Source organism: Peromyscus maniculatus, chromosome 3 (assembly GCF_049852395.1).
Source record: "Peromyscus maniculatus bairdii isolate BWxNUB_F1_BW_parent chromosome 3, HU_Pman_BW_mat_3.1, whole genome shotgun sequence".
In the NCBI taxonomy this organism is placed as follows: Eukaryota; Metazoa; Chordata; class Mammalia; order Rodentia; family Cricetidae; genus Peromyscus; species Peromyscus maniculatus.
The window spans coordinates 44,201,457-44,214,551 of NC_134854.1; the positions used below are offsets into that span (position 1 = coordinate 44,201,457).

A 13,095-nucleotide genomic window follows, 5' to 3' on the forward strand; every position below is an offset into this window, starting at 1 on the left:
TTTTGAGAATATGGTCTCATGTAGCTGAGGCTGGTCCTGAACTCCTTGCCCTGCTGTATGTCTTGCTAGTGCTGAGGATTACAGGCATTCACTGCGGCTTCCTTCCACTGTTAAATACAAATAATAGTCTCTAGGAGGTGCTGCTGATAAAGTGGTATTTTGTTGGTGTCTTAGTTTGCTCTCTGTTGCCGTGATAAAACATTCTGACCAAAAGCAAGAAAGGGCTTATTTGACCTGGATTTCTATGTCACAGTCTATCACTGAGGGAATTGAGGGCAGGAACTCAAGTCAGGAACCCAGAGGCAGGAACTGAGAGGAGACCCTGGAGTACTGCAGTGAATGGCTTGCCCCTGTAGCTTGCTCAGCTTGCTTTTTTACACTGCCCAGGAGGGGTACCTTCCATGGAGGCCGAGCCCTCTCACCTCAAGCGTTAATCAAGAAAATGACCCAGAGACCTGCCTACAGGCCATCTGCCGGAGGTAATAGTTTAAGGTTCCTGCATTGTCAGGTCCATCTCGCTGGTTTGAAACAAGTCACAATTTGTTAACTATATATAGCAATATCGCTCAATGGTAATGTGCTTGCTTAGCATATAGCACACATGAAGGCTTGCTGTACTCTTTAGCACCATTAAGAAAAGATCATAGTCAAGAGGGTGTAGCTAGGTCTTAGTGGTTCATCCCTGTAATCCTAGCATTGGGGGCTGAGTGTCAGTTTGAGGTTAACCTGGGCTACATAGTGAGAGCCTGTCTCAACAAACAAAGCCTTAAGGAAGTAAATAAATTTAAAAAATGTTAATCGTCTAGTTTGAGCTTACTGGTTGCCAGTTCTTAGGTAATTTATCATTGTAGTTAAAAAAACGAAAGTTGCACCGTACATATTCTAGAAAAGAAAAAATTTCAAATTACTTATTGGGTGACCCACCCAGTCCTTATCCATTAGGGCAATTTGAAAGATGAGGTGTCTTTTTTCAGAAAACGGGCTTAGCCTGCCCGTTGTCGCTACCCTGTTTCCTGTCACAGCACCTTCCCCTGGGCATGTGGAGTCCCTGCCCTTCTGGACTGCGGCACATCTCAGGGCTGATGCTCGCCACGTTTCTTACAGAAAGTCCAGCGGGTCTTAGGTCACTCACCGTGTTTTCGGGGGTGATATTGACACAGAAAAGCCAGAGTATTTTTAAAGGAAAAGTCACTGAGAATATTGTAATCCTGCTTCTTTTGGGTTTGGATTTGACCTTATTTAGCCTGGTATTTAGTTAAGAGTCATTGTTAGAGCTGCTAATTTAGTTGGAAAGATAAGTAGTTCATGTAGTTTATCTCAGTTTTCCAGTCAAGTAGAAAAAGAAACATTTATTAGGAAGAGAAAATAATAACTGCTGTCTTGACTGGCAAGAACTTTAAAGAAGGTATCAGGGCCACAATACTGTGTTTTGGAACTTAGTTTGTTTCAATTCTCTTAGTTTGCTAGCCTGTTGGCAGCTGGGTGAGGAGGGTCAGGAGAGTCGGTTAGGCAGACTTGTCTTCCATGGTGTGGGTTTGCACCTGATTTCCTTAGGAAGAATGTAGAGTCCTTGGGCTTGTGTTGTCTGGTCACCGAGAGGTAGAAAGCAGTGTTCTGGCCATTTCACAGGGGCTTCCATCACCGTGGGACACAGAAGGAAGATGGGGAAAGCTCCTGGTGGAGAGCAGAGGTCGCTGCTCTTTGTGGTGATGGTAACGGAGCAGGCTTTGAAAAGCTGCCCAACATGACTTGAGATGTAATTGTATATATGGTCTCAATACCAAGTATTGTATACATAAGTAGAATGTCAGATACCATCAGTGATTGTTAGAAAACCTAATCCAAAGTAGTTTATGGTGGGGGTGGGGGTGGGGGGTGCATGTATTTTTTGTTCTTATAACTGAGCACTTATTAAAATTGGTTTTGCTCTTTGCTTGGCGGTAGGGCTCAAGTGTTCTCACTAGGACAGCTCACCCAGAATCCCGAGTGTCCCTGAGAGTCATACTCCTTTTCTCTTCATTTCTTGGGAATTGGGCCATTTCTTTTTTCTTTGTTTCTTTCTTCTCCCCTCCCCCCATCTCTTTTTCTCATTTTTCTTTTCTTTCCTTTCCTTTTCCTCATTATTTCTGGCTTCTGCATGGATAGTCCAAGATGTCCACTCTTCCCTTTTTTCCTTGTAGCAGAGCTAAACCTTACAAATGATGTGTTAGGAAGATGCAGGAGTACTCACGCTCACTTTACATTACTAATTAACCTGTGTGTGTTTTCAAGTCCATTACTACTAGACACAGAGACAGTCACTGAGATTTTATAAATGAGTAAAACCTGTTCTTTTTTTCTTCTGAGCGAGAGAGGGATGGGGAGAGGGAGAGAGGGGGCCGACGGGAGGAAGGAGTGGAAAGGAGAGGGCAAAACCCTGTTCTTGATAGTGACAAATTTATTTACAGTGGGGGTGGTTTACAGGGAAAATTGTGATTTTAAGTGTAAATATGACAGTGGTGGAGTTTGGGAATTGTGGAGGAGTCAGTTCTTCACCTTCTGATGGACAAGAAGCAGCGAGACCAGGGCGGCACCTGAAAAGAAAGTGTTACTTTCAGAGGCGCGTCGCCCGGGACTCCCTCCCACCTGTAGTTTCTCCCCTCTTCCTGGCCAGTCAGCTGGGGACGAAGTGATCACTTTTGTTCTGTCTCCAGTGTGGTCTAAACTGGTCTCCTGCTCCAGAGATGGCTGGGTGGCGGCCCTCGCCCGGCCACACGGTTACTCTTCAGTTCCTCCATCCCCGCTCCCGTTTTGATATGGCTGCCAGCCTAGTCTCTTCAGCATGTGAATCACCCCACCTCTCCTTTTACGCAACACTCTGGTGTCCTATTGCTCTTAAGGTACATTTGAAAATCATAACATCTCATACAGCTAGACAGAAATGTTCCTGTAATCTCTTGAAGACACAGTGTGGTTCTAATACTCGCATAAGAAAATGTTCTAGAAAAGGACACTGGTTTAGACTTCAGGTCCGGGCTCTAGTATGTTTTATATGTCTGAACTGTAGCTAGTTTCCACTGTCACATATGACTGGCTCAGAGTCTACAGCTGAAGATAAAGTAGGAGCATTTCCTTTGCATTTGCTGCCCCTTTCTTTCCTCTTGCTCACAAAACCCTACGTGTGAATGAACGTAGCACCAGAGGCAAAGACACCATCACGGTATTTGGATGGAGAAGTGTGGTCTGGTGTGTGTGGGGGGAGAGAGATTTATCCCTATTTAACCAGGCTGGCCTCGAATTCAGAGATCTGCCTGTCTCTGCCTCCCAGGTGTTGTGATCAAGGGCATGCACCGCACCTGACCCTCATTTGTCCTTCTTATCCTGTACCTTTTCGACTCTTAGTGCTTGTGAAATGCACCTTTTCACTTTCATTTTTTGCAACTACAGTGGTCCCTTTATGTCTGAGGGGACTGATTGAAGTAGCCCTTTGGATACTGAAATCCGTGGACTCCTTCTATAAATGGCGAGATGATTGACATGGCCTGTGCCTGTCTTCTATATACGTCAGTTTTCTGTGGTATACTTACAGTAACTAGACAACACAGATGCTGTTAAATAGTGGCTGCATTGTTTGTTGTTTAGTCTTGTTTAGGGAAAGTGACGAGAAGTTTGTGCATGTTCACCATAGAGGGGCTTGTCAGGCCTGGCTGTGTGGTGAGTGAGATGTGGGGTGGACAGTGCTCTAAGTGGTGGAGAGTGGCTGGGAATCTGTGGAGTGGCCGGGACTATAGCAGACTTATACGTTGTCTTCTTCTTCTTTTTTAATCGAATGCATAGTACTTGGTGTGTAACAAATTCAAGTTTTGCTTTGTTTCCTATTTTCTGGAAATATTTTTTTCTTGAATATTTTTGATCAGAGATTTGTTAAGCCCATAAATGTGAAGCCTGGATGTGAGGAACGTACCAGTTATACATTGCTTCTTTTAAAAAACGTATTTTATTTTGTATGTGTGGGTGTTTTGCCTACATGTTATATCTGGGCACCATTTGTGTGCCTGAAGCCTGAGGAGGCCTGAAGATAGTGTCAGATCCCTAGAAATGGAATTAAAGGTGGGTGTGAGCCGACATGTGGGGAATTGGACCTGGGTCCTCTGGGAGAGCAGCCAGTACTCTTAATAACTGAGCCATCTCTCTAGCCCCTATAATAGTTTTTTAATAACTAAAAACTTAATGTTTTTGAGATGATATATTGTGTACCCTAATAAACTTGTCTGAGGATCAGAGGACAGAGCCAGCTAGTAGATAGACAAAGAGGCCAGACAGCGGTGGCACACACCCTTAATCCTATCACTCCGGAGGCAGAGATCTGTTTGGATCTCTGAGTTCAAGGCCACACTGGAAACAGCCAGGCAGTGGTGGCACACACCTTTAATTGCAGTACTAGGAAGCACACACCCTTTAGGGCGGAGAAAGATATATAAGGTGTGAGGAAACAGGAACTAAAAGCAGTTCAGCTGAGAACCTTTCTGGTGGAGACTCAGGATTTCAGTCAGAGGATTTGTGGAGTTGGTGAGGTAATAGGTGGTGGCTGTGGCTTGCTCTGCCTCTCTGATCCCTCAGCTTTTACCTCAATATCTGGTACTGGTTTTTTTTTTTTTATTAAAAGACCATCTAAGATTCGAACAACATGTTTTACATTTTTTTCCCTCTAAAAATGTGACACTTACGAGTAAAAACTAGCTTGTGATATAGCATATGTAATTTCTGTAATGAGATCACAATTCTATAAACCCACTACTATTTAGGATTGTAGACTGTTTAGAGATAAAAATATGCTTTAAAAGATGTCATTAAATGAGTGACATCCAATGACACATTTCCAGGATTTAACCATACAGAACATACAGGCATTTCTCCACAAATATCAACAGCAAAAATATTTTGTTCTGTCAGTTTGCTTGGGATTAAAAGATCACATTCAACTGATGAGATAAGTGATTTTAATATGAAATCATTGCTTTTAGAATAATCATGGGCCAGACTGGGAAGAAATCTGAGAAGGGACCGGTTTGTTGGCGGAAGCGTGTAAAATCAGAGTACATGAGACTGAGACAGCTGAAGAGGTTCAGAAGAGCTGATGAAGTAAAGGTAATTTTAATCTTTTACAAAGTTGCAAATATAATTGAAAGATTCCTCCATTCCCCCGAGTGAAATAGTTTTACTCTGAGACGATACATTTTCAGTCAGGTTCATATTTACGGTGAAATCGATGAAGACTTGAAAGCCATGGTCCTTGATCTCTCTAATTAAAATTACATCATGGCTGCTTGGTATAGTGGTGTGTGCCTTTAATCCCAGCACTTGGGAGGTAGAGGCAGGAGGATCAGAGTTCAAGATTGGGCTGATGGGAAGGCTCATCAGGTAAAGGCACTTGCTGCCCAGCCTGCTGACCTGATTTTGATCCTTGGCACCTTCATGGTGAAGGGAGAGAACCAATTCACACAAATCCTCTGACCTCCATCAAAGTGCTGTAGCATGTACACATCCTGGGATGATCTTTAAGTGAATTTGAGGTCAGCATGAGATACATGAGATCCTCAAAAATGAAAAAAAAAATGTGTATCATACTCATTAATGGTAACAAATATTTTAGTCTAAAATTATTTAGCCTGATTGGAAATTAGTCTTTTCAGTATACCTTTGCACTGCTTGTGTAGACTCAGGGCCCAAACACAAAGACATTTGTTTCTAAAGTCATTGTGATTTCTGAAATACAAAGTTAAACAAAGAGAGGATGGAAATAATTTCCTGTTCCCTCTCACTTACAGTGAAGTAACAGGAATGATGTTTTTGTATTTATTAGAATGTGTGAAACTAATGTATCATAAAGTCTGTGTACGCTTGAGGACACGGTCATGGTCACGGTATTGGAGGATTCACTAGGTTTTAACCTGCTTTAGAGATGCTACATATTGTAACAATGGTCAATTTGTTTGTTTTTAAAAGACTATGTTTAGTTCCAATCGTCAGAAAATTTTGGAAAGAACAGAAACCTTAAACCAAGAATGGAAGCAGCGAAGGATCCAGCCTGTGCACATCATGACTTCTGTGAGCTCATTGCGCGGGACTAGGGAGGTTGGTTAACACAGTGTTGTAATAATTATCCACACACTTGGCTTTTTCTTATTGGACTGTTTATTGCTTATTGGGAGGAAGTCACTGACTTCAGGATGTCTGTTTCACTGCTGTTTGTTTCAGTGTGCATGAGTGGCAGCCTTCTATCACACTGTTAGCAATGCCTCTAACAGTTCATTCAGAGTGTTGAAGCCTATTAGACTTAAAAATAACTTTGAAATCAAATCTCTAAAATGCTCATCAGTTCAGTATTATTTAGAGCAAGGCTTTCTAACTCACAATTGCTTTCCTCTCTGTCTCCTTAATATAAATTAGCCACATGGTAAGAAATACTTCTTTTCATATTTATGAGCTCAGAAAGCTTTTTATTATGTGTTTTGTTTAAAGGCTAAGGCTTGTATGAGAATTTAAAAAATTCAGTGTTGAGATTGGTATTTTCCACCTCATTTTCTGAGTCGGGTAGATCTTAATCACCTTCAGACAATTTCCTATTTTCAAAGAAAAGCAAAAAATCCTATGGTAAGTAAAGGGGGAAATGTAATTATATTATACTCTCAAATGAAAGTCCTATGGTGGAATCTATAATTAAATATCTCACCAAAGCATGCTGCCAGCAAAATGAGGGGGATGGCAAAGGTCTAAACAGGAGAGAGTCATTGTTAGGATTCAGGTGTGAGCATTCCTGTTTAGGTGCCTATTTGATGTAGAAGGACGTGGTGTAGGGTATCACATGGAAACTGAAGGGAAAGCAATTTGGATAAGATTATAACATTGTAGTCAATTATGAGCGTATAAACGTGGGGAACATCTATTTGTTCTAAAATATCCAATGAGAATTTTAAAAATATGCCATAATTGCTTTTGTATGAGGCTTGTGGAGGTGGTGTGACACACAGGCTTCAAAGACTTCTGTGATGATACCGTAGCTACACACATGATCCTAATGGTGACTTTGATTATGTTGGTGGTGGTGTGGTCTTGGTGAGAAGACATGATTTGGGAAGGCTTCTAGTTATTTATAGTTTGTTAGGTGATAACTCTTTAAAATCTGACTTATAATTTTATAAATACGTGTTTTATACTGATACCTTCCCTATTATTTCATGCAAATCAAAGAGTAGACATTGGAGGTAATAGCTTTCATCATCATTTGGAGGGTAAAGGGTACTCTTCTATGCCTATGAACATTCTGAGACAGGGCTTTCAGGTAATTCTTTTGCAAGGTTTGTTTATTTAAGATTTATTTTTGAATGGGGTATGGTAGCCCACATCTGATGCAGGCAGATATCTATGAGTTCAAGTTTAGTCAGGGCTACATAGTAAGACACCCATCTAAAAAATAATTATTTTATGTGTATGTGTTGCTTGAATTGCTAAATGGTCTTTTAATAAAAAACCCAGAACCAGATATTGGGATAAATGCCGAAAGATCAGAGAGACAAAGGAATAAGCCACTGGCACATCTCCTCGCCAGCTCCACGAATCATCTGACTGAACGCCTCTGAGTCCTCAGCTGCAAGCTCTCCAGCTGAAAAGCTTCTAGTTCCTATCTGCTCACGCCTTATATACCTTTCTCCACCCAGCCATATTGCTTCCTTCCTAGTGATGAGATTAAATGTGCGTGCGTGCGCGTGCGCGTGCGCGTGCGCTGGGATTAAAGGTGTGTGCTACTACTGCCTCCTTGTGTTTCTCTCTTAGACTGAGTCAATCTCATGTAGTCCAGGGTGGCTTTGAACTCACAGAGATCCAGACAGATCTCTGCCTCCCGAGTGCTAGGCAGCCACCACTGCCTGGCTTCTATGTTTAATCTAGTGGCTTGTTCTGTTCTCGGATCTTTAGGCAAATTTTATTAGGGTACACAATATATCACCACATGTATGAGTGTTTGTCTGCATGTAAGTAAATGGCCTGTATGTACCTCATGTCTGTAGAGATCAGAAGGAATCTAATCCCTGAAAGTGGAGTTAAGGCTGGTCATAAGCTGCCTTGTAAGTGCTAGAAACTGAGCTCAGTTCTTCTACAAGAACAGCAAGTGCTCTTGATTACTGAGTCATTTCATTCAGGAGTAAATTCATGAGTTCTTTAATTATTTCTCTCTCTCTCTCTCTCTCTCTCTCTCTCTCTCTCTCATGAGTTCTTTATCTCTCTCTCTCTCTCTCTCTCTCTCTCTCTCTCTCTCTCTCTCTCTTTCACACACACCCTACTGTGTCCATTTAATGTTGCTTGTAGATTATACTAAGTTTCGGATATTTTTGTTTGTTGCCAACATATTTTTATTGACTCTTTGGGGATTTCACATCATACACCTGTATCACATTCGCTTCCCAGTCCTTCCCTGCCCACTCTCATCCTCGTGACCCGCCCCCCCCCCCCCATATACTCGTTGGAGCGTGGTCAAGTTCTCAGTGGCCTGCCCCTTAAATAGAGCTGAGCCCTTCCCTTCCTGCACCCCTGCAGAAGCCATCTGTTGTGGAGAGGGACACTTCAGCATCCTATCTCAGTTTTTAAGAGTTCCCTTCCATGGCTTCCTGTTTAGGCTGTTACTGTTTTTGTGGGGATGGTTGGCGTGGAGGTAGGGGTTGTCACAGAAGTCTTCCATGTCCTACTTTCTCACTGTGTATCTGTAGGCATCAATATCACTGCCAAAGTAGCTTATTTGTTCTTTAGATCACAAACGGGGCTCAAGATTGTAGTAGGGCCATTGACTCAGACAAGAACCTCAATGCAGCTGGGATTGTTTGTGGACGTCAACGTGGTTTCAGGCCACAGCGTAGACCACAGACACCTGCCTGGTTTTTGGTGGCAACACAGCCACAGACATCAACACAGACCTGGCCACAGTAAGGCCACAGACCCAGACATGGCCCTCAGCAGCAGCACGGACCCAGACATCACCATGGCCTTAGGTGGCAGCACAGGCTATTCTGATCAGTATGCACCTCCCTTGCAGCAGTGTGGCCCATGGATATCAACATGGTTTTAGGCAGTAGTGCAGGCTAGGAACCTCCACTTGGCCTTTGTGGTGACATGGGCTACAGACATCAACTTAGACCTGGCTGTAGCAGGACTTCGGACCCAGACTTGGCCCTCAGTGACAGCCTGGACACCACCACGGTCTCAGATGGCAGTGCAGGCCACAGACATAAATAGATTCAGGCCACAGCACAGGCCACGAACATGGGAATGTCATTAAATGATAACGCCGTCGTTGGACATCAAACCGGATCCTGGCCACGTCAGGGCCATCGACTCATATACGGCCCTCAGTGGCATAATGGGACACAATGGTCCTTTGAGGAGGTCCAGTCAAGCAGCTTGTTCCGGGGCTGAGTCTGCATCTGCTTAAGATCCGGGCTGCTGCACATGACATGATCCACCATGGATCTCAGCCCTAGGGCTCTGCTCCTCCATCACTTCCATCACTCCTTCCCACTCTTGGGAAGGCCAAAAGAGGCATCCGATCCCCGGGAGCTGGAGTTACAGGCTGTTGTGAGCCACCAGACATGGATCCTGAGAACGGAGCTCAGGTCCTCTGCAAGAATCATAAAGGTTTTCAATGGTTGAGCCATCTCTTTAATTCCTTTCTTCATTTAAAAAAAATATTTTTGACTTGAAGACAGTGACTATGTTTTGCATTCATTTTGGTCTTCAGATAATCTTTTACAGAATTATCCAGCATCAAGATGTCATTAAGTAATACCAAAGGAAACATACCTATTGCTATCATGTAGCTGTTTATCAAAATAATTTCCAAGTGACTAGCTTTGTCTTAACAACTAGAGAAACTTGAATCTTCATTTTTAGTTGTTTTTTTCCTAGGTTTAGTAAACAAGTTGACATTACTCTTCATGTTCTTAGTGTAGTTCTTATATATTTGTAATTTTTTTCCCCACTAAAAACTATAAAGTATATTTCCTTCAGTGATTTTGTTGTAGCTCTAGCTGGCCTGGAACTCACTATTGTTGACCAGACTGGCTTCCAACATGGAGCTCCATCTGCCCCTGCCTTTTGAGTGCTGGGATTAAAGGTGCATGCCACCAGGCATGCCCTTCATTATTTTGAATGTGAATTGTTTTTTCTACTGTGAATGCCTTGCTTAGATAATGCCTGTCTGCTTGGTAAATGACATGATAAGTAATTTAATAAAATAACCTGCCATGTATATTTCTAGGAGAATATGTGTTTGTAAACATCTGTGTCTCATGAGAAGAGTGAGAATTTTGGTATGCAGTTAAATGTGGGGTTGTTAGAAATAGAAATAACATTAGGTAGATATAGTAGTTTTTATATTTATGAAGAATTATAAAACTTTTGGCCTTTTAAATATATGTAGATTTGCTCTTTCTAGTAATTGAGGTGATTAAAATTATTTGCTTATATTTACAGATAATTAAAAAATAGTTCTATTAAAATAATAGAACATGTAAGTGCAACTTAAACTTATTTTTATTGAAGAAAAACTGGGTCTAGTTTACAGGCATTTAAGTACTAGATTCCATGGCTTATTGCCTTGCAATGTACTTCACTCAGGTGATTATAAAGGGAAAGCTTTAGTTATAATTTGCAAAGAAAAAGAATCCTGTTGTAGCTAGGCTGTTAGTATTCTTCACTCCCCAGACATTACCATTTAGCAACACCCAAGTCCTCAGATACAGCCTTAAGTTTCAGTACAGTAGCATTATTTCTTGTAAGTCTTGAGATTATAAGAACTCACGATTTTAAAGCTGGTGTGGTGGTACATGTCCTGAATCCCAGCAGAGGTGGGTTGCCTAGGACCCCACAGCTCAGCCAAGTGGCTGCTGAAGTCCCTGCCAACGCGCTTCGCTGCTCTGCATTCGGCGGCTTCTCTCTCTCTCTTCATGTTTCCAGCTTAGCTTGCACCCTGAAACTAGGCAAGGAAAGACCTTTATTTGAGAGATGCCTTTATTGTGCTTGATGTTACATTAGGGAAGACAGCACAGGAGAATGTCTCCTAGCCAACTCCCTGAGCCTGAATAGCCTGCTTATGTAGCCGAAGAAAAGGTGTTTGGGTCAGTCTCAGGCATTGTTTTGGACCAATCATCCTGCCTCTTAGCACCAATCCCTGTCATGGAAGTTTTCATATTGTACCAGTAGTGTGTAGCCTTGTCTTTAGCTACATACAGTCCAAGTGGTCCCTTGGTTAGATGACTTGGGGAAAGTGATCCCTCTCTGGCTGAGATGAAATTGGTTGCAATTCAGTTCATCTGGGGTTCATCCAGGCTTGTGATGGTAAGAAGTCTGGTACTATCTCAAACAGCCCTGGCTAAGGCTGCCTTTGAGGGTTGCTGAAATCAGCTGAGATCCATTCCTATGAGGCCTCAGAGGCTTCCAGTTTGAGGAAACAGGATCAGCTGAGGAGTTGACAAGGTGAGGTTAGTTGTGGCTTATTCTGCTTCTCTGATCTTTCAGTGTTCACCCCGATATCTGGCTCCAGGTTTGTTTTTATTAATAAGACCTTCTAACAATTTGTGCTACAGAGGGCCATCAACTATGATCATGCTGTCATTATTTCAAGATATCCTAGGTATGACTTAGTTAGCTGGCACTGGCATTAAGGGTAATTCATTAGGTTTTCTACTCAGTCCTTTTTGTTTAAGACAGTCAAGGCAGCAAAGGATTCTTCGACATTTAGGGAGTCAAATTATCTCATTCCCAGCTGTCTGCACTTTTAGGAAACACAGTTTATTTGCATTTTTTGAAAGAATGCACTTACTTTTTAAATTTTATTTACATATTTATTCATTTATTTTTATTCGTGTATGTGTGTGCATTTGCGAAGGTCAGAGGACAGCTTGTGGGACTTGGCTCTCCACAGTGTAGATTCTGGGGATTGAACTTGGTCTGTCAGGCTTGATGGCGGTATTTTACCCTGAGAACTGCTTTATAGGCCCATTACTAGTGATTTTAGACAGATTTTAATCAGTGCTTACCACTTGCTTAATGCCCCAGGGAGAAATAGTCCCCTCTCATCTGCCTCACTCACACTACCTTTTTATGAAGTGTCTCTTTTCCTTTATTCTTCACACAGGACATTGCTAGTATGATAGGTACATGTTGTGTTACAGTTTGCTTTAAGTCAGTGAAGCTGAATGTTTGCCTGCATGTATGTGCATCATGTGCATGCCTGTTGCTTTAGGAATCCAGAGAGGATGTGGGATTTCCTGGAACTGGAGTTACAGAGAGTTGTGAGACACCATGTGGGTGATGAGAATTGAAATCAGGTCTTCTGCAAGAGCAGTCAGTGCTCTTAACCACTGAGACATCTCTTTAGGCCCCATTTTCCTTTTTTATTCCCCCCATTTTGCATACCAACCACAGTTCCCACTCCCTCCCCTTCCTCCACTCACCCCTCCACTTCTCCCCCACCTTATCCCCATCCACTCCTCAGAGAGGGTAAGGCCTCCCATGAGGAGTCAACAAAGTCTATAGGCCCCATTTTTTAAACTAACTTTTTCTCCGTCCCTCTCTCCCTCTCTCATTTTCTCCCTCTCTCCCTGTGTGTATGTATGTGTCTTTGTTATAAGGTATTTTAAAATTCTATTTTATGTGTATATGAGTGCTTTTTTTGGGTTTTGCTTGCATGTATGTCTGTTCACCACTTGCCTGCCTGGTGCCCATGGAGGCCAGAAGAGGTCTAGAGTTATGGATAGTTGTGAGCCACCATGCAAGTTCTGGGAATTAAACCCAAATCTGCTTAAAGAGCGGCCAGTGCTCTTAACCACTGAGCCATCCGTCTCCCCAGCTCCTGTTACTTTGTAATTGGCTACTTTGGCATCTGGTCTAAGTTAGATTGAGATCTTCATACAATTGGGATTAGAAATAGTAGTGTTTTTTTTTTTTTTTTTTTTTTAAGCTGAGGATCGCACCCAGGGCCTTGCGCTTGCTAGCCAAGCACTCTACCACTGAGCTAAATCCCCAACCCATAGAAATAGTAGTTTTTTAATCTTCACATCTTTCACA

General features: G+C 42.4%; 1 protein-coding gene across 20 annotated transcripts in view; it reads left to right on the plus strand.

Moving 5' to 3' along the window:
* Positions 1-13,095, plus strand: part of Ezh2 (enhancer of zeste 2 polycomb repressive complex 2 subunit) — a 91,063-nt gene that overhangs the window by 39,914 nt on the left and 38,054 nt on the right. For 12 of the 20 annotated variants that reach the window (XM_076566397.1, XM_076566395.1, XM_076566387.1 and 9 more), the window contains 2 exons: positions 5,004-5,127; positions 5,986-6,114. In XM_076566397.1, the coding sequence (XP_076422512.1) occupies positions 5,011-5,127; positions 5,986-6,114 (246 nt within the window). In that variant the 5' untranslated portion in view covers positions 5,004-5,010. Of the gene's footprint in view, positions 1-2,858; positions 2,880-5,003; positions 5,128-5,985; positions 6,115-13,095 lie in introns of those variants that run through there. The other 8 variants (XM_076566403.1, XM_076566404.1, XM_076566402.1 and 5 more) reach the window with 2 other exon arrangements.